Source organism: Lepidochelys olivacea (assembly GCF_965140295.1).
Source record: "Lepidochelys olivacea isolate rLepOli2 genome assembly, chromosome: 4".
Taxonomy (NCBI): domain Eukaryota; kingdom Metazoa; phylum Chordata; order Testudines; family Cheloniidae; genus Lepidochelys; species Lepidochelys olivacea.
In genome coordinates this window covers 94,889,004-94,916,857 of record NC_140414.1, presented here as the reverse complement: position 1 = coordinate 94,916,857, position 27,854 = coordinate 94,889,004, and the positions used below count along the sequence as shown (strand labels likewise).

General features: G+C 45.0%; 1 protein-coding gene across 1 annotated transcript in view; it reads left to right on the top strand.

The window, feature by feature from the left end:
* The first annotated feature begins 652 nt into the window (after positions 1–652).
* The window catches only part of TRMT9B (tRNA methyltransferase 9B (putative)), a 39,690-nt gene continuing 12,488 nt past the window's right edge, over positions 653–27,854 (top strand). The window contains exon 1 of the mRNA XM_084627588.1: positions 653–732. Within this exon, the coding sequence (XP_084483714.1) occupies positions 695–732 (38 nt within the window). The 5' untranslated portion in view covers positions 653–694. The remainder of the gene's footprint in view (positions 733–27,854) is intronic.

Below are 27,854 nucleotides of genomic sequence, written 5' to 3'. Positions count from 1 at the left end.
CTCTGACTTCATCTTCCCGACTCTTCATGTCAACGTGCGGCTGCTCTTTTCCCTTCTGCTAGAAAGCTCCTGCTTATGTAACACCCTCGGTGCCCCCGTCACATCAGCCTTCTTCGCGGGGGAGCGCCACAGGTTTGGAAGGGCGTTTGTTCCCGAAGGATCCCTTCACACTCGCCTGCCGCTAGCTCTGGTTAGGAGGGGGCAGGATCTCCCGCTGTCGCTTTCCTGCTCTCTCCCTGGAGCAGATCTCGCCCACGCCTTTCGATGGCCGGGGAATCAAGGCTCCCTATTTATAGCTTCTGCGCCCTGGCAGGTGTGCAGCCCCCCGCTTCCCCGCTCAGCCACAGCCGGGGCGCACCCCCAGCCCGGCCCGCCCCAGGCTGCGGAGCGCGCGGGGGCTCGGAGCCCGGGGCCCGAGAGCAGCGCCGGGCGGGCAGGGGCCGGGAGGGGGGTCACATGAGCAGCCTCGCCTCACCTTGCTGCGCCGGGCGCGGGCTGCGCGCTCTCCGCGTCCCGCTCGCTCCCATCCTGGCGGCGGGGAGAGCGGCCCCCGCCATCCCGCAGGCAGCCGGGGGGAGGGGAGGACGCGAGCGGAGCCGGGCAGCGGGGAGCGCCGGGCAGGCGCCGCCTCCCAGGGCAGGATGCCGCAGCTGCTGCCCGTGGCCGGCACCGGGTGCGCGGACGGAGGCGGCGGATGAGGCAGCTGCTCACGCCCCCCACCGGCAGGTGCAGGTAAGTGGGGAGGGGAAAAGGGCCGCAGCCTGTCCCTGAGATGGAGCCGGCAACCGCGGCTAATCCGAGCCGCCTCCTGGCGATATGGCATGCGGGCTGCTAGCGGTGTGCACGCCCTGCTCTGTATCGCTACGGACCGCACACAGAGCATAGTATAGTTATATACCGTGCACACACACACACTGCGTGGTATAGTTATATACCGTGCACACACACACACTGCGTGGTATAGTTATATACCGTGCACACACACACACACTGCATAGTATAGTTATATACCGTCCACACACACACACTGCGTGGTATAGTTATATACTGTCCACACACACACACTGCGTGGTATAGTTATATACCGTGCACGCACACACACACTGCATAGTATAGTTATATACCGTGCACGCACACACACTGCGTGGTATAGTTATATACCGTCCACGCACACACACTGCATAGTATAGTTATATACCGTCCACACACACACACTGCGTGGTATAGTTATATACTGTCCACACACACACACTGCGTGGTATAGTTATATACCGTGCACGCACACACACTGCGTGGTATAGTTATATACCGTGCACGCACACACACTGCGTGGTATAGTTATATACCGTCCACGCACACACACTGCGTGGTATAGTTATATACCGTCCACACACACACACTGCGTGGTATAGTTATATACCGTGCACGCACACACACTGCGTGGTATAGTTATATACCGTGCACGCACACACACTGCGTGGTATAGTTATATACCGTCCACGCACACACACTGCGTGGTATAGTTATATACCGTCCACGCACACACACTGCGTGGTATAGTTATATACCGTCCACGCACACACACTGCGTGGTATAGTTATATACCGTCCACGCACACACACTGCGTGGTATAGTTATATACTGTCCACACACACACACTGCGTGGTAAGTATAGCTATACACTGCATGCACATTCTATATACTTTGCAAACACTAGATCTAGATGCGAATGCCATATGTCTCTGAATGCTCTCTGGAGTGAGTGTATGGATGTCTCTGCCTGCCTGTGCCTGTATTTTCTCCCTCTCCACTCTACTATCCCCGGCTGTAACTTCTTCCGCATGCTCCCTCTTCTGTTTTGGAATCACTAACTCTCAGTTGTGCTGGCAACAAGCTGCCTTTTTGAATTGCCTGACTTTTCTGTTCCCTGAAAGGAAAATAGGTCAAGTCTTTTTAACAAAAGACAAAAAAGGAGAACTCAGGATTCAGCCTGGGTCTGGTGATTTTGGGTTCTTACAGGGCTCTAGAACCCTGATCCTGAGGTGGATTATTGTGCTGGTTACTGGCTTCTTTGTCTATTTTGCTGCTCTTGAAAACTTTTAATTACTTTGCAAAGCTTCATTCCCCCTCCCTGCCCTCTCCTCCCCTTCAGCTGGAGGCACTGCAAGATGTGCCAACTTCTAATGATAAGGGGAAGAATAAAAATCTCACTATTAATATTGCCTCTCTCTTAGCCTCTTTGTTCAGGCGGTGGGTCCACTTCAAGACAGGGAAACGTGCTCGTAATCAGCTATGTCTATACCCTGGTTGCTGTGCCAGGAGTGTAGCTGCTAAGCCGTGACTGGCTGGTTTCTCTCCCCATATTTAGTACTCAGCTAGCGTTTGCATATGCATGGACCAAACACACTTTCCTTGAGCAGCCTCCTGGGAAGCTATATGCTATAACCTGGAATGTGTTTAGCTTTTGACACTTCCCAAGTAATTGTGTATTTTCATGTTATTTCTGTTTTTGATAGTTGGATTTAGCACCAGTTACAAAGAGTGGGTTATTATTTGAATACGTTTTTCAGTTATGTAGCAGTACTTTAATAAGCAATTTTTACAATTCAAAGCAAGTAATCGGCAAAGTGATATGTTCTGTTTATTCATTCTTCAACAGTATATTCAAATTGTTATCCAAGTATTGCTTTTGTAATTCCACAGTCCTTAGTGCTGCAGATTAATAGATGTTTAATGAGCATTTATAGTCTGATTTTTCATAAATGCCGAGCTCCTGAGCCCACTGACTTCAGTGGTAGCTGCAGCTGCTCCGCCTCTCTGAAAATCAGGTATTAGTTCTTTTTTCTTTTGCAAAGAAAGAGATGAGCATAATTATTTCAACAGCAGTGCTGGGTTGATGTGATACAGAGGCTGAAATTCCACGCTGACATCCATTGTTCATCTTGACTTTACCAAGCTGTCATGTGAATTATGCCTCTGCAGTTTATGATTCTGAATGTGAGAATCAGGAAAGAGAGATGAAAAACACCAGAGGCAATCTATGCACATGAGCTGTAGAAAAGGTCATTGTGGCAGCTTGGAAAACCCAAAAGGCAGATTCTTTTGAAGGACAGTATTTCAAAAATGCTTTTCATTACTACAGTTTATTTTCAGGCTAATATTTATATTTCAGTTATACACAACCTTTTTTGTAGAAAATCTGTTTTAGTGATCAGATTTGTACCAACTCAAGAAGAACCTTGGTTTTAAAGATGAAATTAGTGTACTGATCTTAAAAGTAAAGATTTAATTTACGTTGTCTTTTTGTCATAGCTTATATACAGAGATATTTCAAAGGCACTGGTCATTTTACTTGTCCAGAGAGATGCAAAAGTGAAGCAAGGACATTTGCATAGATAATTTGGCTATGCATTTTAATATTACCTGTGTCAAAAATATCCTCAAAGGGCTTTTGTGCATTCCCAGACTATATATATTCATTTATGTAAGTGAAACTGCATTTGTAGAGAAAAGAAACAAGCTAGTCTTTATAATTTTTCTCATTTGAAAGTTGTATAAACCTTATTTTATGATTGAGCTCAATTCCACCCTCAGAGTTGGGGAGCAGATTCCAAAATTTAGAATAATTCATGTAGTAGAGGGACAGCCAATGAACAGTCTCCATTAATAAGTTTTGATCAACAGATGTTTTGCCATCCATTCTTGACTGCTGAACCAGAACGTGGAATGACAAAATATTCTGCAAGTCAAGACTACTCACAGTGCATACAAATAAGCATGTGTCTAAATCTTTGCAGGAACAGGGCCTAAATATGCAAGTGTATGTCTGTATGTTGGAGGAAGACGGAGCGGGGGACATGTATGTGAGAAAGCCATATCTAGAAATTTGTCCCCAGCTATACCTGTAAACTTAATGCTATTTGTATAATGCTCAGAGATCTATTGATATATTTACATGTGCAGAATCAAACCCATTCTATTTACATCTTTTTAAATAATTTAGTAATGCCCAATTTATTTAAATAGTTCAGTCTACACTGTCACAGTCAGGGCAACTGCACCTCTATTTCCCCTCCATGATCTAGCAAGGGCACCCACTTTTAGGCTTCTGGGTCCAGCTGTCACCTCTCTTGGGCAGAGACCTATATCTCTCTCGCCTCACTGTTTTTTTTTTTTTTTTTTTCCTTCAGGCTGAACAATTCCCTGCCTACACTCTTATTCTCAGTGAGCCAGACTGCCTAGCCAGGGCATCTGTGCTTTGCTTTCTCTTCAGAGGCTTCTGCATAGCATAACTGCCTGCAGTTAAAGTTAGCACACAGCCCTTTATAAGCCAACGCATGTGTTAAGGTGAAAGCATTACAGAGAAAATATTAGAAGAAACTACATGCATGCTGGAAAAGAGATCACCCCTTGCCCCCAACTCCAGCAAAGATTCTAGTAAGAGTCACTCCCTCAAACCTGTCATAGGCCATATAGCCCTCCCACCAAGTTAGTGTGGCACTGCACTTACTCCTTGCCTCAGTTTCCATTCCCAAGCCAATAACTTCACTTCAGACACTCTTGACATGTGACTCAATAATACCCTCCTTAGGACTTGTTTATTACAAAACCTCATACAAAGGGGGCCATAACAATAAGTCCCAAATAAACAAAAGGTGCTTCTGGTTTTCAAGGTTCCTTTATAGTCTTTCCTCTAAGTTCTGTTCTCAGTCTTTATGTCTCTCTTTTTGGCAGGAGACTCAGCCCCTACTCCTGGAGCTTGGGTAGTTCAGGCAGTTATTGTCCCCCTCTTTACTAGGAGTACACAGCTCTCCTCCTGGAGCTGGGTTGCAATTTATCTCCCTTAACTGGTCCCATTTAGTCCTCAGGCTCAGAGGGTTTAGCAGCCTTCTCCTGCTGTAGTTTGCTCCCTATTAACCCAGGACCCTTCTTACTCCTTGCAGTGTCTGCAAGCATCTGCCCTACTATGAAGGAGGAGTAGCATTTATGCTGTCCCCTTCTCCCGGCTCATTTCTTATTGGCTATGTGACAGCTGGCTGCCCCACCCTCTGCAAGGTTCCAAGCCTTTAAAGATACAGTTACAGGATTCCTTCTAAAAGTTACATCTTCCTTTCTCCCTATCTTCTCAGGCTTTGTGTATCAAATCACCCCCAAACTCTTATAGGACTATGCCATGTGACAGACAGGACTGACCAGTAGGAAGTACTGCCCTTAAGGGATATACTACCCCACCACAAACCCCACATAGGGATTTTTCTGTGGTTGCAAGTTCATAACTGCTTTAGCTCAGAACAAGAATCAACATGAATTGGATAATCTTTCCTTTATACAGTTTGTGCCTTTGATCTTCAGATTCCAATAACAGGTAACCAGTATATAATCATGCTCTCCTCAGGGTGTAGCTTCAAAAGGCTGGGGTTTTGCATAACCAGAGATGGGGATTTGCATTCACCTCTCCCTAGAGATTCCCTGGGCAAACCACTTGACACTGTCCAAAAGTCTTTTGTTGTCTGGCCCATTGTTCAGTATAGTCCTTTGAAATTCAGAACACTTCCCAGGGCTCACAATAATATATAACCTTTGCATTTTATACAGTGTACTCTAAAGATACTTAATTCAGTCAGGTTTTTCAAGGATATTGCAGGAAATTGCCATATAAGTGTCATATACCACTAGTAGGCATCTCTTTTTCCAAGTATTCTAGAGGAAAAATGGAATTGATATTTCCTAACTACAGAGGAATAGAGAAAATATTTCTCTCATACTGTGGCTTTATGTAACTGATTTAAAATACACGTTTGGATCTATATGTCAAGTGGTTCTCAAAAAAGTTTAGTGAAAATACAGTGGCACCAATGGAACTGTATGTTTGTTTTTTTTCAATAACAAATCATGCATTTTGGGCAAAATGCTGTACTCAGATCTGTACATAATGACCTAAGAAAAGTGAATTAAATTTGTGGAGTGAAGCTGAGTTTTTAGGAATTCTTCCATAGATCCATGTATATTCCATTCTCCAGATGGAGTAATCCGTTTACAACTGGGTAAAAGCAGCAGGAGGTCAAGTAACTTGCTTAAGATCACAAACTTCACTAGTGACTGAGTTGTGGTCATAAATGCAGGTCATTTCAGTTGATGTCAGCCCACTGTTCTCTTTCCACAGTGTGAGAAAAATGCTTAAAAAACTCTGTACATTCACCTATACCTGGATCCTATATCATTGAAGTCAATGGGAGCTTTGACGTGGACTCCAAATGGGTGCAGGATCAGGCCACTAGGTAGTGAACCTGGCAGATTGTGCCATTGGCGGGAGGGAGAGCTTCTGCATAAGGAAGGTGTCAAGGGGCATGCTACAAGCCTGGAAGAGTGCAAGGAAACACTGGGAAATCAGGTCCCAAGTCTTTGGAACCCAATGCTTTTGCACAATGCTTCCTTCTCTGTGCTATTCCATATCATAACAGCCTGGCTCACTCAAGAGAGATGCTGCCATTGACTCCCACACTATGGCTATTCACTCATTTTATCTTTCATAGAATCATAGAATATCAGGGTTGGAAGGGACCCCAGAAGGTCATCCAGTCCAACCCCCTGCTCAAAGCAGGACCAATTCCCAGTTAAATCATCCCAGCCAGGGCTTTGTCAAGCCTGACCTTAAAAACCTCTAAGGAAGGAGATTCTACCACCTCCCTAGGTAACGCATTCCAGTGTTTCACCACCCTCTTAGTGAAAAAGTTTTTCCTAATATCCAATCTAAACCTTCCCCACTGCAACTTGAGACCATTACTCCTCGTTCTGTCATCTGCTACCATTGAGAACAGTCTAGAGCCATCCTCTTTGGAACCCCCTTTCAGGTAGTTGAAAGCAGCTATCAAATCCCCCCTCATTCTTCTCTTCTGCAGGCTAAACAATCCCAGCTCCCTCAGCCTCTCCTCATAACTCATGTGTTCCAGTCCCCTAATCATTTTTGTTGCCCTTCGCTGGACTCTCTCCAATTTATCCACATCCTTCTTGTAGTGTGGGGCCCAAAACTGGACACAGTACTCCAGATGAGGCCTCACCAATGTCGAATAGAGGGGAACGATCACGTCCCTTGATCTGCTCGCTATGCCCCTACTTATACATCCCAAAATGCCATTGGCCTTCTTGGCAACAAGGGCACACTGCTGACTCATATCCAGCTTCTCGTCCACTGTCACCCCTAGGTCCTTTTCCGCAGAACTGCTGCCTAGCCATTCGGTCCCTAGTCTGTAGCTGTGCATTGGGTTCTTCCGTCCTAAGTGCAGGACCCTGCACTTATCCTTATTGAACCTCATCAGATTTCTTTTGGCCCAATCCTCCAATTTGTCTAGGTCCTTCTGTATCCTATCCCTCCCCTCCAGCGTATCTACCACTCCTCCCAGTTTAGTATCATCCGCAAATTTGCTGAGAGTGCAATCCACACCATCCTCCAGATCATTTATGAAGATATTGAACAAAACCGGCCCCAGGACCGACCCTTGGGGTACTCCACTTGATACCGGCTGCCAACTAGATATGGAGCCATTGATCACTACCCGTTGAGCCCGACAATCTAGCCAGCTTTCTACCCACCTTTTGTAGTGCATTCATCCAGCCCATACTTCCTTAACTTGCTGACAAGAATACTGTGGGAGACCGTGTCAAAAGCTTTGCTAAAGTCAAGAAACAATACATCCACTGCTTTCCCTTCATCCACAGAACCAGTAATCTCATCATAAAAGGCAATTAGATTAGTCAGGCATGACCTTCCCTTGGTGAATCCATGCTGGCTGTTCCTGATCACTTTCCTCTCATGCAAGTGCTTCAGGATTGATTCTTTGAGGACCTGCTCCATGATTTTTCCAGGGACTGAAGTGAGGCTGACTGGCCTGTAGTTCCCAGGATCCTCCTTCTTCCCTTTTTTAAAGATTTTTGGGCAATCTTTGGGCAAAGATTTTTCTTTGTCCAAGGGGAAGCTGTAATCATGGAGGCGGAGTGCACCTGTAAGAGAAGCATTAACTTTTGCATGGGTTTCTTCTTGGACATCCACCATTTTTTGAAGAGATCATTCCCTGGCACCCTTCCCCCTCAGAAAACCCTCAAAGCCAACTTGATGGGGCTAGGGTAAGCTCATAGAGAGCAGGAAGCATGCTACATAGCTGCTGTTCCCCCTTCCATGAATTTTTGCACATCTTTGCTCCCTGAAATGCACCACATAGAGGAATATTTGATCCTTAATTTTCAGTTGTTTTCTCTTCATAATTTATTTATAAGACAAAAATAATAATGTTGTTACTTAGTAAAAATAATAAAAGTCAAGAGAATATTGATAGTGCTCTAGAAACTAATTTTTGTAACTGTCAAGTCATGTTACATGTTTTCCTTCTTATATCATAACAAAAACAATTAAATGTTAATAAACAAACAGGGAAAAATATGTGCAGCTTAAAATTCAGTTTTTCTGAAGCAGAACATTAGTAACGGAGATATGATGCTATAGCTATCTCATAGACAACTGTGAAGGAGTCCACTTGTCAGAGTGGTGCCGCCTGCTGGCCATCTCAGGGATTAGCTCTCTGAGCCAGCACGCTGTGTCATGGTGGTGCCTCTCCCACCGCCTTCTCCGCCTGCAGACCTGTCTTAGCCCAGGAACCACTGTGTCTTTTTCATGACTTGGCCCTCCCGACCATGCTACCACCTGTGTCCTCCCCCCCCCCAATAGCAGCGGGGGGAAGTATCTCCCAGTTCTATAATCCAGCCACTTCCCCAGTGGTCAGTGGGGGAGCATGGGGACCCAGGCCCACCCACTCCTCCCAATCCCAGCCCAGGGACCTTGTAAGCTAGCAGCCTCCTGCTGCCTCTCTTTAACTTGTCTACTAGAGCTGCTTCAGTTCCCTGAGCCACTTCCCATGGCCCAAGCACCTTCTTTGCCCTCTTCTCAGGGCCTCCAGCCAGCACATCCCAGCAGCCAGCCAGGAGCTCCCTCTTGCTCTCCTGGTCCCTGCCAGTAATTGCTCTATCGAAGGTGCTACCTTCCTGCAGCCCGCTAAGAACAGTCATCTCTCCTTGGGTTCCCTGCAGCAACAGACCCTGTTCTGCTCTGCAGCTCCCTTTTAAGTAAGCCTGCTGGGCCCTGATTGGTTGCCCCGTGCAGCCTTTAGCTGATTGGCTGCTTCCTGCACATCCCCTTCCTTTCTGGTTCGGGGTGAACACCCCATAACAACAACATTAGGTCTTTCCGTGCTGATCAGGAAAGATCACTTCATCTTCACAGATCTCAGAGACTGAGGGTTGTCTATATCTAAAATTGAGGTTGACCTAGCTACATCGCTCAGGGTTGGGAAAAATTTTGTGCCCCGTGAGATGTAGTTAGGTTGACCTAGCTCCCACTGTAGATACAGGTAGGGTGATGGAAGAATTCTTCCATTAACCTAGCTACCGCCTCTCGAAGAGGTGGATTACTGACACTGATGGAAGAACTCCTTCCATCGATTGCAGGGAGTCTCTGCACTACAGTGCTGTGGCAATAGTAGGTGTGCCTCTGTAGCAGCTGTAGTCTAGACATATCCTGAGGGTCAGATCATCAGCTGGTGTAAATTGGTATAGCTCATGTAGGGCTGTTAAGATGAGGTGATCTTTCAATGGATTTTTTTTTTTTTACTTCAATAGATCTATTCTGATTTATCCCCAGTGAGAGTCTTGCCCAGTGTTTTGGACTACTAGGCTGCTATGACTTTACATTTCTCAGTCTTTTAAGAACAGCAGCAGCTGTGGGCCAAAATCAGTGGTGACTTGTACCCTATGGAAGTATGGCTTATTCTTGGATTTGAATTCAGGGAACCATACATTTCTTGAGTTATTATTGTGGCTATAATCTCCTTCTATTGATATAACATCATGTATTGAAATTATGCCTTTCCTAAAAAAATGCTTCTTGTTCCCCACATATTCCTTCCTCTATCAACAGTCATTTGGAAAAGTCCGATGAAGTGGATAAAATGCAATAAAATATCCATCTCTGTAAGAATCAGCTAAGTATTTTAAAAATACGGAGGGTACATTTCAATATTGGGAAAGAGATTTATCGCTGTTAGAAAACAAAGAAGATAAGAATTATTTTTTACTTTAAATATGTGAAAATTGGGCTAAATTTATCCCTGGTGTAACTCTGCTAGTTTAATAGGAATTACCAGAGTGGATCAGATCCCTGGTCCATCTAGTCCAGAATTTAGTCTCTGACAGTGGCCAGCACTAGATGGTTCAGGGGAAGATACAAGAAACTCCATGGAGGCAGATGTGGTATAAGTCCACATCCTAATCCTAGTAAGCAAAAATAAAAAAAACCCACCCTATTGGCTTAAAACATGAAGCATGCGATTTTATCTCCCTTACAGTCACGTTTTTCCCCTATGAATTAGCTATTATAACTTTTGATATTCTTGTTTTTCATAAAAATATCCAATCACTCTTTGAATCTTGCTAAGTTTCAGTGTTTTTATCTATACTGTAAATGCCCTTTTGAGTCCTTGTGCACTAGTCTCAAAGCGCAGGACTAAGAAGTCTTTTATCTTTTTGAGAACGTGTAAAGTTTATGACTTGTGAGGAATGGAGATTTTAAAAAGGTGACAGCTATTGAGAAGAACTGCTAGAATAAAAGAAAAAGTGATACTGACTTGAATAAGAACATAAGAACGGCCATAATGGGTCAGACCAAAGCTCCATTTAGCCCAGTATTCTGTCTTCTGACAGTGGCCAATGCCAGGTGCCCCAAAGGAAATGAACAGAACAGGTAATCATCAAGTGATCCACCCCCTGTCACCCATTCCCAGCTTCTGGCAAACAGAGGGTAGAACACTATCCCTGCCCATCTTGGCTAATAACCATTGATGGACTTATCCTCCATGAATTTAGCTAGTTCTTTTTTGAACCCTGTTATAGTCTTGGCCTTCACAACATCCTCTGGCAAGGAGTTCCACAGGTTGACTGTGCACTGTGTGAAAAAATATTTCCTGTTGTTTGTTTTAAACCTGCTGCCTATTAATTTCATTTGTGACCCCTAGTTCTTGTGTTATGAGAACTTCCTTGTTTACTTTCTCCATACCAGTCATGATTTTATAGACCTCTATCACAGCCCCCTCTGCCCCCCCCAGATAAGTGCCAGCAGTCTGGTTCCATTTTGGTTTAGATGGAGCCCATCCTTCCTGTATAGGCTCCCCCTTTCCCAAAAGTTTCCCCAGTTCCTAATAAATCTAAACCCCTCCTTCCCACACCATCGTCTCATCCACGCATTGAGACCCTGCAGTTCTGCCTGTCTAACTGGCCCTGTGCGTGGAACTGGAAGCATTTCAGAGAATGCTACCATGGAGGTCCTGGACTTCAATCTCTTACCTAGCAACCTAGATTTGGCCTCCAGGACCTCTCTCCTATCCTTCCCTATGTTATTGGTGCCTACATGTACAACAACCACCGTCTCCTCCTCAGCACTACACATAAGTCTATCTAGATGTCCAAGAGAGCCACAACCTTCGCACAGGGCAGGCAAGTCACCATGTGGTTCTCCCTGTCATCACAAACCCAGGTATCTATGTTTCTAATGATCGAATTGTCCATTACTGATACCTGTCTCTTCCTACTAACTGGAGTTCCCTCCCCTGGAGAGGTATCCTCAGTGCGAGAAGATACCACATCATCATCTGGAAGGAACGTGGCAATGAGCTCAGAACAGTCTAGTACACAAAATGTATTCTTCTGCTTGATTATTCTTTATTTGAAACTGTATATTGGCCATGTTGACTGCAAGGGATGAATATGCTATGAGAGGAAATAATATTTTCAAGACCAGTAGACAAAATAAATATGTTAGAGGAAAAAACTGATAGCAAACATCCATAATATCCATCTAATCATTCTATACATATTTTGAACGTTCCAAGGACAATCTAAAAGACTCTAAAATGTCTTCATTTTAGAAAATGGTTGAGAATTAAGATGTAATGATGAAGAATTATTACATTTATTAGCATGAAAATAGATATAAAATAGAATTTAGAACAGTGCCTTTAATTGATTTGATAGTAATAGAATTTCATTCATAAAAATCTAAAAAAAACCAAGGTTTTTGTCTCATTTGATGCTTACTCAATAATTAACAAATTGCTGAAGTGACTGCAAATGAGATATACTGTTTTTTCATCAATAAGATGGCAATCAAGGTAAAATATTATTCTTTCCTATGATAAAACCAAAAATTAACATAATCCCTGATTACAACTACATGCATATTGATTAAGGAATGTTTTATGTTTTTTCTTAGTTATAAAGTTACACTATTGATAGCCTTTGGTTTCTGGTGCAGAAGGGCTCATTTGGGCAAGTGCTTTGGAGGATAGGATAAAAATTCAAAATGATCTGGACAAACTGGAGAAATGGTCTGACGTAAATAGGATGAAATTCAATATGGACAAATGCAAAGTATTCCACTTAGGAAGGAACAATCAGTTGCACACATACAAAATGGGAAATGACTGCCTAAGAAGGAGTACTGTAGAGTAGGATCTGGGGATCATAGTGGATCACAAGCTAAATATGAGTCAAGGGTGTAACACTGTTGCAAAAAAAGCAAACATCATTCTGGGAGGTATTATCAGGAGTGTTGTAAGCAAGACACAAGAAGTAATTCTTCCATTCTACTCTGCGCTGATTAGGCATCAGACTGGAGTACTGTGTCCAGTTATGGGTGCCACATTTCAGGAAAGATGTGGAGAAATTGGAGAAAGTCCAGAGAAGAGCAACAAAAATAATTAAACATTTGACAACATGGCCTGTGAGGGATAATAGAAAAAACTGGGTTTGTGAGGTCTGGAGAAGAGAAGACTGAGAGGTGACATGATAACAGTTTTCAAGTGCATACAAGGAGGAGGGAGAAAAATTGTTCTTGTTAATCAATTAGGATAGGACAAGAAGCAGTTGGTTTAAATTGCAGCAAGGGCAGGTTAGGTTGGACATTAGGAAAAGCTTCCTAACTGTCAGGGTAGTTATGCACTAAAATAAATTGCCTACGGAGGTTGAGGAATCTCTGGAGTTGGAGATTTTTAAGAGCAGGTCAGAAAAACACCTGTCAGGGATGGTCTAGATCAGTAGTTCCCAAACTAGGGGCACCGCTTGTTCAGGGAAAGCCCCTGGCAGGCCAGGCCAGTTTGTTTACCTGCCGTGTTCGCACGTTCGGCCGATCGTGGCTCCCACTGGCCGTGGTTCGCCGCTCCAGGCCAATGGGGGCTGCAGGAAGGGCGACCAGCAAGTTCCTCGGCCCGTGCCACTTCCCACAACCCCCATTGGCTAAGAACGGCAACCTGCAGCCAGTGGGAGCCATGATCGGCCGAACCTGCGAACACGGCAGGTAAACAAACTGGCCCGGCCCACCAGGGGCTTTCCCTGAACAAGCGGCGCCCCTAGTTTGGGAACCACTGGTCTAGATAATACTTCGTCCTGCCTTGAGTGCAGGGGCTTGGACTAGAACACCTCTTGAAGTCTGTTCCAGTCCTATGTTATTTAGAGCACATATTTTTAGAGCATTTATGTTAATAGCTTCATCAGTGGTCTGACATAGAGGCAAACAGTGCATTATGGCCCTGATTCAGCAAAACAATTAATTTTAAGCACCGGGTACATGGCCCTGATGGGGGCCCAAGCTAGGGATTATGATGCAGTGAAGGCAGCAATCCTGGACGGCCTCAGACTTTCTGCTGAGAAATATCGGCAAAAGTTTCAGGTAGCCCGGTGGGCGGGGGCATGCGCCCCCAGGCCTTTGCCCAAAGGTTAACGGACTGGGCAACAAGGTGGTTGAGGCCCGATGCCCACATCGTGCTGCAGATAATGGATCAAGTGATCCTTGAACAGTTTGTACAGTGTCTACCCGATAGGTTGCGGGTTTGGGTGAGGTGACATCAACCGGCCACCCCAGAAGCTGCCGTGCAAAGAACGGAAGAATATGCAGAGGAAGACTTCCTGCTGAGGGAGCATTGGGCCCTGCGGGTCACAGGGCGGGGAAGGAAAACCCATGAGCACCCTGGGGTGAAGCCGGTAGACAAGCAGTGGGAGAAGCCCAAGGGGACCCCTAGCCGCTCGGGGCAGCTCATATGCTGGTGGTGTGGACAGCTGGGACATAAGAGCTGGGACTGCCCGGTGATGGAATGTGGGGCAGCTGAATTTTGTGGTTGGACTAAGATTAGGGGGTAGAAAAAGAGCCGTGGGCTGGCCACCATCCCAGTGCAGGTTGGAAAAAGACCCCAGAGGGGTCTAGTGGATATGGCCTCCGCTTGCTCCCTTATACAGCGGCACTTAGTGAAGCCGCATTGGCTTATCCCTGGGGAAAGGATGCTCGTGGAATGCATCCATGGGGATAAGGCCCAGGTACCCCTGGAGGTGCAGGGGAGGTTTGCCTGGAAGAAGGTGGAGGTAATAGGGGGGTTGGCCTACCCCGTGGTCCTGGGGGTGGACTGGAACCCTTCCCCAAAGGGGAGAGGGGGCCCGAGGAGGAGACCCCCAAAACAGGAAAGAGAGAGATCCCTGGAGACAGGGGACGAGGCCCGTACTGCAGTGGGCCCTGGGAGGGCGGAGTTCCCACAACCTCCAGGAGAAGAAATTGAGACATTACCACCACTACAAAAAAATCCTAGATATACTATATATTTTTAAAAAGTTCTTAGGTATGGAGGAAGAAAGAATATTAAAACAAGGGATAATTAACAAGGTGCACTGCTTAATAGGAAATCAAATAAAAATAAAATTAACACTGCCCTTGGAGTACATGTATTTTATCATCCTTTCTAACAACCCAAGCTAGTAAACAGACCAAAATGTGGCTTACTGAAAATAGCTATATAAATAAAACAAAGTCATGGTTGTTAAGTGAAAGCATTAAAAAAAAAATGCACCAGAGGCCCAATTTAATAACCTACTCCCACCATAGACCATTAAATCTTCAGGGAAAGCTGCTCTCAAAAAATGAAGCATCTGCCAAAACACTAGCATGCTACGGACTTTTACAGTTCACAAAACTATCCCTCTTGCATGTATATTATCTGCATACAGCTCAGCTTTAAGATGCTAAACAAATCTATGAGTCAACTGGAAATAGTCATAAGCTCATCGCAAATATTAATACAATATATTCTGATACTGGAAAGGAGAGTAAAAGGCATTCACTCAGACTTATACAAGTTCTATAGGATGTCAACTCTTAATTTGATTAATGTTGCTCACACATAAAACAGTAAAAATAAGTAATAAAGCAACACAGCAAGCAAAACCACAAACAAACAAGTGAAAACATTGAAAATAAGAAGGGAAGTAAGACATCAAGTGGTTGGTTATGGGCATTTTAAATGAGTGCTTAGGATCCAGGCTGTGCAATTGCAACACAGCCCTGTAGAAACAGGCAAAGTTAAAATTCTCCTGGTTTCACATTGTATGTGTCACTAACTCAAAAACTCAGAGTAGGCTCATTTAGTTTTTACAAGTCCCTTAAGTAAACAGAGCACAGTAACACATGGCTTCCGAGTTTGCAGACAAATCCCTGCTTCAAAGAGCTTGCAAATAATCTCTTCATCCTACAAAACACTTAGCACCAAACATAGTGCTTGCTACCTATGGGTCAAAGGGAGTACTCTGAAGAGCCAGAACTGTACCAGATAGCAAGGATCTGGCCTTAATGGTTTCCAATACCTCTCCGCAAACAATCCAGACAAGTGATTTCCATTAAGTTTTAGAATTGATTTGGGGAGAGGGCTGGACAAGAGTTTGGCCCTAACTCCTGCACAATAAAGTGCTAGAAGCCCTTGGAACCATTTGAAAGCTGTGCTGTGCCCCTGGTGAACACCACTGAAGATCAAGTACTCCCATTAGCACTGGGAGATGTAGTTTGTCTGGGAGACACCCGCCATCCCCTAAACGACCAGGTAGTATCAATGGCTGGGAGGGACCCTCCTAACCTTAAAGTGGTCTGTGGCAAAAAACCCAAAACAACAGAACCACGCAACTGCAACACCAGCTTCTTCCACCTTCAGCTGCTAAAATCCTCTACCCCTTCTTCCTTGAAGATCTAGCCCCAATAATCCATGTGTTTGTCACCTTCAGACTTGATTACTATCACTGTACTTGGGGCTAAACGTTTGAGCAACAGAGACACCAGCTTGTACAAAATACAACTTCCAGCCACTGTGAGCTTTCTACCTTGTTCTCCATTGGCTCCCAGACGCCTCTCTCCCCAGCCACCGCAGCCCAGCCAGGGCTGGGAAAGAAGAGGCACATCACACCCCGGCCGCCCTAGCCCAGATAGGGCTGGGAGAGAGGAGGCTTGTATCTGCCCAGCTGCGGTGACTTAGCCATGGCCAGGGGAGGGGGCCGGCTGAGCTCCCCAGCCACTGCAGCCCTTCAAGCCCCAAACTCCCCCCCCAGCCCTCACCCCACTGCCCCCCACACTACCACCTATTCCCCGCACACCACCAGCTTACATGTGCATCCTCCTCTCCAGGGTCCAGTCACCTAATTAGTGGAGCCACACTTGCGCAGCTCCACTAATTAGATGCACGGCCCTTGTTGCCCTCTTGAGCAGCTGCCCAGGCACGCACCTTAGAGGGAATGCAGCTTGTGGGTGCACCAAAGCAATAATTATCTTGCAAACATCCATGATGACAGCACTGATCATTGACTTGCCAACACTAAACTGATTAGCCACTAACGTGAGCAATCCACTTCTGGACTGGTATAACTTCCCTCATTTCTATGTTCTGGCTCTGAAGGGCTGAGGCAAATTCCTCAGGTGGAAGTTCTGGGCCTGCTGCTGGTCATCCACGTCTGCAGATGATGTAGATCCACCACTCCTCTAAACCAGCGGTCAGCATATAGGGAATGCACAGCTATTAAAACACACATCAGCTGCCTCCACTCCGCCATGTCTGGAGCCTGCATGATCTCCTTAGGAAGGCATATTGCTGTCTTCTCAGGGTGACAAGCCCTGCCAAAATGTCCTCTACCATGTCTTATGCCCTGTATCTCCACTCTGTTTCTGAAATAGGAGTTGCACTGATGTCAACTGTTCGATCAGGTCATCACTCAAAACAGGATCTATGTCTTGACACTGGTTGGAACAGAGGCTGCAGACAGAAATCTTTAATGTGCCAAGCTGGAGGCGGTTTACTTACTAATTGGTGGGCTAAGACAGCTTCCACACAAGTGCCCAAGAAGGACAGACAAGTTCTCTTATAATATACTATGAAATAATTTATAGAGTGGTGCACCTTAGAGCTGCACTAAGAACCATGGGATGTGACCCCAGAAGTCCTAGTGCCTCAAAATGAATAGAGTCCACCATGGACTCAGTTGAGTGGATACCCTTGAGCTTTGCAGTGTGGATGCTCAAACTCATGTGCCAATCACCCATGTTAACTCTAGAGTGAAGATATTAACCATGCCTTGGCACACTACTACGCTAGAGGTTGTGTGGGAAAGTGGTATAGAGATGGCTATGCTGGCTCTATGCCTTCGGGGAAGGCCCTCTGGTGGACATGGAACTGCTATGTAATAATCTAGGAATACTGATCTGTGATAATTGTGTCAATATTGTATGAGACCTGGTCTGTGAGATAGTCACTGTTTAGCTATACTAGGTTATTGGGTTTCCTCTATGAATGAGTTGATCTGTTGGGTGTTGAAAAAGCAAGCACGAAAGCAACACAATAGCTCTAGGTAAGCAGCCTCCCAACAAACTCTTGGGGAGCAGTTACAAGACAATGGCTGAGCTATTAGCGGTAAAGATACTATTTCCAAGTTTCAGCCCAAAGTTGCACAGAAGGTTTGCCAAGGTTGGGAACTTAGAGATCAAGGGGACAGTAAGTTGTTAAAAAGAGTCTCTGGACAGAGAGGGCGGGGAAGCCAGAGAGCTATTCCTGGGGAGAACAACTGGCCTGGGACACAGACAGCTCCTGTGGGAATATGTGAGGTAGTTGGGTCCATCCCATATTTCCAGGGGATGGTAAGCATTAATGGAAGCTAGAGATGGGACTACATCTTTCCATGAATTTGTACAGGACCTAGTACATTGTGGGTACTACCATCATATAAATAATAATAACATTGAAGGATTCTGTGAGCCTTAATATAAGAATAAATGAAGCAAGATTATAAAAAAACAAGACAATTTATATTAACTTTCAGTGAGGAAACAACACAAATCCTAAGATATGCAGTCGTAACACAAGGGCACACAACAATCCACACAAAACTGGAGTGAAACCAAGAGATTTTAGCCTCATCCCAAAGATGTACATCAGTGAATAACCTACGACAGAGTTTTTCAGATGTGCAGAACATCAGTAGGAAAGAACCCTCTTAAGACTTTATGTCAGGATGCTCAGCTGTTCCATATTGCTGCCAGTCTCAGCTTTTTAGGCTCCTATACAATTCTCATTGAAGTCGATGGAAAGACTTCAATGGGAGCTGGACTAGGCCTTTAGATGGGATAATATAGAGAAGCGGCAGCTCAAAAAAGGCTGCACAACTTTTGTGGATAAGAGCTGTCTTCTAAGTGGTTTTAAATGTTTGTACCATTGTCACAGTAGGTGAAAAGTAGCTGATACCCATGTTCACCGACAGAATTAGTGCTGAGCTGTTCACGTCTCATACAGTGTAACTTTCTAGATATGCAGGGCCCAGGCAAAGTAATTAGAGATACCTAAACACAAGATCAAGAAGTCTGAACATAGTCCTAAATGTACAACAAAATTCCATGTACTGCAGTTAATATTTAATAGTTTTTACTGGACTGGAAAACAAAGCATGAGAAGCAAGAACAAAATTAACAAAATGTGAATATGATAGTGGGTAGGAAGTAGCAGATATTATCACTTGAATCACACAAGAGATGCTGTATGCTGTATTCATTCAAGTTATTACAATTCATTGGCAGGAAATAAACTTTTAATTAGACCAACAGCTTCAAAGAAGACTCATAATGCTTTTTATCCTTCCATGCACAGGTTGAGATTCTCTCTCCCTCTCCCTCTCTCTCTTTAATAAACAAAAATATAGTAACTGCAAGGTTATATGAATCCTTTGAATAATTCAAGTCATGAAATAGCTTTAAAACTCCAGGCTCAAATTGTTGCAAATTCCTATTGAAATCAATGGGAATTTTGTCTGAATAAGGAGTGCAGGATCAAGGCTTCAGTAAAGTAGTACTGAGGAAATGTATATGTCTAAACATTTCTTTCCAAGATGCTTCTGGCAATGAATTTTGCAGGGGGTTATTACAGTTCATGGGTGGTTAATGCACCTGATGCAAGCAGTAATCTCCCAGAAATGCACAGCCTTCAGTTTTGCTCAAGTGCTCACAACCTGGATTACAATTGATTTAACCATTCTCTGTGGGATTATTAGGATTTTGCCTCATTGTTTCATTTACTACTAATAATAAATTTACTACTAATAATGGTTAATACCAGGAAACAATTTAGTATGTGATAATACTCTTACGGGTTTTGTTGATCTTTCTTTCTTTTCCAATATAATGGGAGTAGTCATTGTGAATAATAAACACAAAGAATGAACTTCTCTTTGATGGTTGTGGTGAGGGATGTTTGGTTTTTGTAGTCATCATGAAAAGGAGTACAATAGATTGTGCTCTAGAGTAAGGGAGTGAGAAGGCAAGGTGGTGCTTCCTCCTACCTCAAGAAGCTGAGAGACTCCAGGAAGCTGGAGAGGAAATTGTGGGCTTTGTGGTTGGTTGTTGAGAGGACTGCAAGGATATTTTGGAGGGGGTTGAACTGTATATTTTGACGAGGTATTTTATGTTTGTGTGGAGCCCAGGAGATCACAGTGTATAGGTGACCTTGACAGCCTTACCTTGCTGGTCTCTAGTAGGCCTTTTGATGGCTACCATTAACGGTTGAGCAGTTCTGTCCCCCAACTAGCCCTACATCTGCCCATGTCCCATCCAAGCAATTAATTATGCACTCCCCAGCCACATATCAATTTTGGTTCCCCAGCCCCACTTCTGCTCCCTGTCCTCTGATTCTCCTGCCTCTCCAGGGGTTCTTCATTCTCCTCTCCCCGGTAGGGGAGGGGCAGAAAAGGACATCTCTGTAGCTACCTCCAGGGTGGAAGCTCCAGAGGTTCTTCACTCCCTTGCCCCATCTTCCTCTTCCCAGACTTGGTGTTGCAGGGATGGAGAGGGGAGGGATGAGCAGAGGGCAGATATTTTTTCACAGGAAGGAAGGAGGGAACAGAGCCACTCCGAACTTCTGGACTCTTTTTGCTTCCTCTTTCCCCTTCTCCTCCTGTGAGAATGGTGTTGTCTGCTCACTCTCCTCCTTCTTCTACTTAAAACCTCCTCTGGGCTCCTGAGGGCTGGGGACAATCTCTGCCTGCCTCCTTCAGCAGCTCTCATTGGCTGCTGTTCCTAGGAAGTTGAGCAAGTGGGAAGTTAGCCAGGGAAAAGGATTTTTACCTGGGCAGGACTAGAAATCACGTGAGGGCTGGAACTTCTTGTGGCATTCCAACACTGGCTCCAAAATCATGTTTCAGACAGAATATACATGTCTTGATTATGAAAACCATTACACTGTGGAATAGTCTCCAAAAGGAAGTGGTGGAAGGCCCAACCCTGAAGACATTTTAAACTATGCTGGTCAAAAGTACTTGAAATTCTAGGGTACCTTGCTTTGGCAAGTGATAGTTTAAATACCCTAATCTGTCTTTTTCATCTTTAATTTCTGTGATTCTATATTCTTTAAGTCACAACACTCTGACATGTTATTTAAATAAGTGGATTTTCTTTTATAATTCTAAATGTTAGTAGGCTGTATTTATAAAATACGTAATTCTCTAACATGGGGATTCTAGAGTGAGGGGGAAATTCTAATTCTCTCTCTTTGTAGAATACTAGAATTTGCATTTTGTCAATAGTACACTTGCAAGCTGCAAGGGTTTTTTTAGAGCTGAATTCTTGACAAATTAGTTATCGAAAAAGTTTCAAAATGTTAATGGAAAAATAGAAGAACTAGAACTAGAAGAGTTGTAGCTGCTCTTTGTGATGCAAGGGAAGGAATACAGAAAATAAAGAAAAAAAACTAGGAGTCCTTGTGGCACCTTAGAGACTAACAAATTTATTTAGGCATAAGCTTTCGTGATGCATCTGATGAAGTGGGTTCTAGCCCACGAAAGCATATGCCCAAATAAATTTGTTAGTCTCTAAGGTGCCACAAGGACTCCTCGTTGTTTTTGCTGACACAGACTAACACAGCTACCACTCTGAAAATAAAGAGGCACATGGGGGATGTGTAATTAAAAAGTGAAAGCAGAGAAATGGAATGTGGAGGAGAGCAAAGGCGTTTGAGTTTCGTTCAGCTACCTATCTATCCAGTTACCTATCAGTGGTTAATGGTAGCTGAAAAAGGCTCAGAGAGATACTCTTATCTCTCAACCTGCCATCTGATGTAGTGGAAGTGAGATTTCCCCTGCATACATAAATTAAATGAAGACCCTGGGAACCTATTCACACTATCTTAGATTTCCTTTCATGCCCATAGCCATAATAGCTAAGTAGTGATCACCTCTCTGTGATCTCATTCTTAACACAGCACTTTTCCACTGGATGTGATGTAAGCTACTAGTCATAACTGAAAAATAAAGTGCTCTAGCAGCTTCAGAACCCCAAATCGAAGATAAATGTAAAGCTTAGCAATATGGGATGCAGCAGTTTTAATAAATTCACTTCTACCAGGTACAGGGAAACCTGTAGATGTCCAGTATAGGAGAAAAGTCAAAACCAGTTACAGCGAATAGGAGAGCTGAAAAGGAAATAGATAGGATAAATGACACCTAACAGCTTCACTTATTGGAGATGCTGTTTTGGGGTTGGGTGTGGCTGCTTTAACAGAACCTGTTCCACACCCCATCAAAATCAGTGGAAAACCTCCCATTGGCTCCACATGGGCTTTGGATCAGGCCTAAAATGGAGCCCAAGAAACTTTTCCACATGTTCTCTTGAGCCAGGGTGCTGGAGCAATATTTATAGTGGAAGTGCTGAGAGCCATTGAACCAAACTGTAAACCCTGTAGATCGGTGGTGGGCAACCTGCGGCCCTCAGGCTGTACGCAGCCCGTCAGGGTAATCCGTTGGTGGGCCACAAGACAGTTTGTTTACATTGACCGTCTGGAGGCATGGCCGCCTGCAGCTCATGGCCCGCTAGCTGATTACCCTGATGGGCTGCGTGCAGCCCGTGGGCCGCAGGTTGCCCACCACTGCTGTACATGATGGAAACTACTTCAAGCCAGGGGGTGTGGCAGCACCCCGAACACCCCTTCTTCCAGCTCCTATGCTCTTGAGCAGCTTCACTTTCACCTACTAGTTTTGTAATTCACTGGGTAAGAAACAAAACTAAACCTCATCCTACATGAGAATTAAATTGAGATATCTTAGTTAAAGTGAAATTTTGTGCTTATTAATTAAAACTATAGTTTTTATCACCCACTAGCTTAAGCTCATGTTGACTTTGGTATTACGTGAAACAACTGATTTAACCTTCAAATGAGCTAATTAATTGTATTGTTGGTATAAACTGGCAGTTCTTCAGGGTGTTTGAATTTAATTTGAACAGTTGAAAACATTTCATTTTTGTTTGAGAACTTCAGGAATAGAAGAAAAGGCTTCAAGAAGGAAGATAAGGACAGTTAGATACACTGAACACAATGTAACTGAGCCTCAAATATAAAACAGAGAGCAAGGAGTACACTGAAGGCAAGGAGTACACTGAAGGACAAAGGAAAATGATTAAAAGCCTTTGGAGCTTGACTTACGAATGGAGAAGGAAGACTTCAGGCAATGAGGAAGTAAAATAAAATAGATCTTTTGAGGTAAAGGAAGAGAAAGCAGTAGACTGAAAAGAAGATAAAACATAACTGACCTGTTTTATTTAACAGTATTGAGAGAAAATATTTGGGTTTTAGAAAGAGTATATGAATAACTAATTTTGAATTACTGAAAGTAACCCAGCCTAATGTACTCAACAATGTTACTTGAAATGGCACTCTGAAGAAATACAGAGTCAATAAACCCTAATATGTTCTACATCCTTTTATGTCTATGCTTCATTACAATGCACTTCTGCATAAGTCACTGTTTCTCAGATTTGTTACCACCTCAAAATGGCACTAAATGCATGTTAATTGAAAGCAAATTAAAGTATTGTAAAATGATGCTGAAAAGTTGTAAAAATGTTGTTTTATGCTCTGATAGTTAAACCTGGGACAATTCTTTAACAGTTAGTTACAAAAAATTATGGACTATTTAAGAAATGAGGAAAGTGAGGGTTCTGAAGACTGTAAATGTAAATGGTTTGAAGAGAGAGTCATAGTGATTAAATACTATGATCCTCCAGCCTAAGCTCCTGCATACCAGAGGCCAAAAAAACAGATAAAATAGATGAAGAGTTAGGCTCCAATCTTGTAAACACACACGTATGTGCTTAATTTTAAGCACACAAATACCATTGAAGCCAATGGGGCTACTTACACACTCAAAGTTTAGAACACGTGTAAAGTGTTGCAGGATTGGGGCCTTAAATAATTTACATTATTTCACATACCATTTTGTTTTGCTGTTTCAATCCTGCCTCTTAATAAGTTATTGCAACATTAAAGAGGATAGGTAGAAGGTGATTCCAGAAATAAACAGTACCTGAAAATCCAGAGGAATGTGTTATACGTCAAGTGTGGCTTCTGAGATTTTCAGATGCAACCAAATGAATCACTTTGGTATTTTCATCTATACAATATATTACTTGATTCTTCAGGGGAGATCTTCAGGCTTTAGTTTCTGCTGGTAACTTGGATAAAAACACTCCATGATTAATGAGTCCTGTTTTTCTGATGTGGAGGAGTAATTCCTGACTAGGCCATCAGTAATGTGAGTAAATATGAAGAATGCCATATAAATGCTTGCAACCATAACATCTTGGCCTGTAATCTCATCAGGCCTCAGGAGATAAAGAAGGATGGCCTGGTGGATACTTGGATTGAAGAACCTCAAGAAAAAGTAAAAAAGTAATGGTGATGATTCAGTGGAGGTCCTTATCTCTGACTCTGTACCCATCCAGCATGGCCTTAGGAGCACTGTGCTGTGAAAGGTGCCATCTTCCAGATGAGTCATTATACTGAGGTCCTTACTAAACTCGGTAGAAAATGGAAAAAAATCATAATTTTTGTTGAAACTTTGTTTTGATGAAATTTTTCCAACTAGCTCTACACCATTAGAGATTGCCCTTTTTTGCATGTGTAACCCACACATCTCCTGAGTGCGGTGCTCTGTCCCATCTAGTGGCACCGAGACCACTTAGAGAGAGAGATTAATGAGTTTGCTTTATAACCTTAGCGAAGAGCCATATGGCTTTTAGCTTACGTGGTAGAGCAGAATTGGGCAAACTACGGCCCGCAGGCCACATCCAGCCCACAAAGGACCGTCCTGCCCAGTCCTTGAGCTCCCAGCTGGGGAGGGTAGCCCCCAGCCCCTCCCCCACAGCTACACCGCCGCGTGGGCAGCGCTCTGGGCAGCGGGGTTGCGCTCTACTGCCAAGCAGCGCTGCAGCGTGTCTGGCTCCAGCCTGGGGGCATGTCTGCCAGACATGCTGCTCTGAGGGTATGTCTACACTACGGAATAAGGTCGAATTTATAGAAGTCATTTTTTTAGAAATCGGTTTTATATATTCGAGTGTGTGTGTCCCCACAGAAAATGCTCTAAGTGCATTAAGTGCATTAACTCGGCGGAGCGAGCGCTTCCACAGTACCGAGGCTAGAGTCGACTTCCGGAGCGTTGCACTGTGGGTAGCTATCCCACAATTCCCGCAGTCTCTGCTGCCCATTGGAATTCTGGGTTGAGATCCCAATGCCTAATGGGGCTAAAACATTGTCGCGGGTGGTTCTGGGTACATATCGTCAGGCCCCCGTTCCCTCTCTCCCTCCGTGAAAGCAAGGGCAGACAATCGTTTCGCGCCTTTTTTCCTGAGTTACCTGTGCAGACGCCATACCATGGCAAGCATGGAGCCCACTCAGGTAACCGTCACCCTATGTCTCCTGGGTGCTGGCAGACGCGGTACGGCTTTGCTGCACAGTAGCAGCAACCCATTGCCTTCTGGCAGCAGACGGTGCAATACGACTGGTAGTCGTCCTCGTCGTGTCCGAGGTGCTCCTGGCCACGTCGGCTGGGAGCGCCTGGGCAGACATGGGCGCAGGGACTAAATTTGGAGTGACTTGACCAGGTCATTCTCTTTAGTCCTGCAGTCAGTCCTATTGAACCGTCTTATGGTGAGCGGGCAGGCGATACGGACTGCTAGCAGTCGTACTGTACCATCTTCTGCCAGGCAGGCAAGAGATGAGGATTGCTAGTAGTCGTATTGTACCATCTTCTGCCAGGCAGGCAAGAGTTGAGGATGGCTAGCAGTCGTACTGTACCATCTTCTGCCGAGCAGCCCTGAGATGTGGATGGCATGCAGTCCTTCTGCACCGTCTGCTGCCAGCCAAAGATGTAAAAGATAGATGGAGTGGGTCAAAACAAGAAATAGACCAGATTTGTTTTGTACTCATTTGCCTCCTCCCCTGTCTAGGGGACTCATTCCTCTAGGTCACCCTGCAGTCACTCACAGAGAAGGTGCAGCGAGGTAAATCTAGCCATGTATCAATCAGAGGCCAGGCTAACCTCCTTGTTCCAATAAGAACGATAACTTAGGTGCACCATTTCTTATTGGAACCCTCCGTGAAGTCCTGCCTGAAATACTCCTTGATGTAAAGACACCCACTTTGCTCCCTGAAGCCAACCCTGTAAGCCGTGTCGTCAGTCGCCCCTCCCTCTGTCAGAGCAATGGCAGACAATCGTTCCGCGCCTTTTTTCTGTGCGGACGCCATACCAAGGCAAGCATGGAGGCTGCTCAGCTCACTTTGGCAATTAGGAGCACATTAAACACCACACGCATTATCCAGCAGTATATGCAGCACCAGAACCTGGCACAGCGATACCGGGCGAGGAGGCGACGTCAGCGCGGTCACGTGAGTGATCAGGACATGGACACAGATTTCTCTGAAAGCATGGGCCCTGCCAATGCATGCATCATGGTGCTAATGGGGCAGGTTCATGCTGTGGAACGCCGATTCTGGGCTCGGGAAACAAGCACAGACTGGTGGGACCGCATAGTGTTGCAGGTCTGGGATGATTCCCAGTGGCTGCGAAACTTTCGCATGCGTAAGGGCACTTTCATGGAACTTCGTGACTTGCTTTCCCCTGCCCTGAGGCGCATGAATACCAAGATGAGAGCATCCCTCACAGTTGAGAAGCGAGTGGCGATAGCCCTGTGGAAGCTTGCAATGCCAGACAGCTACCGGTCAGTTGGGAATCAATTTGGAGTGGGCAAATCTACTGTGGGGGCTGCTGTGATGCAAGTAGCCCACGCAATCAAAGATCTGCTGATATCAAGAGTAGTGACCCTGGGAAATGTGCAGGTCATAGTGGATGGCTTTGCTGCAATGGGATTCCCTAACTGTGGTGGGGCTATAGACGGAACCCATATCCCTATCTTGGCACCGGAGCACCAAGCCGCCGAGTACATAAACCGCAAGGGGTACTTTTCGATAGTGCTGCAAGCTCTGGTGGATCACAAGGGACGTTTCACCAACATCAACGTGGGATGGCCGGGAAAGGTGCATGATGCTCGCATCTTCAGGAACTCTGGTCTGTTTCAAAAGCTGCAGGAAGGGACTTTATTCCCAGACCAGAAAATAACTGTTGGGGATGTTGAAATGCCTATATGTATCCTTGGGGACCCAGCCTACCCCTTAATGCCATGGCTCATGAAGCCGTACACAGGCAGCCTGGACAGTAGTCAGGAGCTGTTCAACTACAGGCTGAGCAAGTGCAGAATGGTGGTAGAATGTGCATTTGGACGTTTAAAGGCGCGCTGGCGCAGTTTACTGACTCGCTTAGACCTCAGCGAAACCAATATTCCCACTGTTATTACTGCTTGCTGTGTGCTCCACAATATCTGTGAGAGTAAGGGGGAGACGTTTATGGCGGGGTGGGAGGTTGAGGCAAATCGCCTGGCTGCTGGTTACACGCAGCCAGACACCAGGGCGGTTAGAAGAGCACAGGAGGGCACGGTACGCATCAGAGAAGCTTTGAAAACCAGTTTCATGACTGGCCAGGCTACGGTGTGAAAGTTCTGTTTGTTTCTCCTTGATGAAACCCCCCACCCCTTGGTTCACTCTACTTCCCTGTAAGCTAACCACCCGCCCCTCCTCCCTTCAATCACCGCTTGCAGAGGCAATAAAGTCATTGTTGCTTCACATTCATGCATTCTTTATTCATTCATCACACAAGTAGGGGGATGACTACCAAGGTAGCCCAGGAGGGGTGGTGGAGGAGGGAAGGAAAATGCCACACAGCACTTTAAGCACAGCACTTTAAAAGTTTACAACTTTAAAATTTATTGAATGACAGCCTTCTTTTTTTTGGGCAATCCTCTGTGGTGGAGTGGCTCGTTGGCCGGCGGCCCCCCCACCGCATTCTTGGGCGTCTGGGTGTGGAGGCTATGGAACTTGGGGAGGAGGGCGGTTGGTTACAGAGGGGCAGCAGTGCTCCAGCTGCCTTTGCTGCAGCTCAACCATACACTGGAGCATACTGGTTTGGTCCTGCAGCAGCCTCAGCATTGAATCCTGCCTCCTCTCATCACGCTGCCGCCACATTTGAGCTTCAGCCCTGTCTTCAGCCCGCCACTTACTCTCTTCAGCCCGCCACCTCTCCTCCCGGTCATTTTGTGC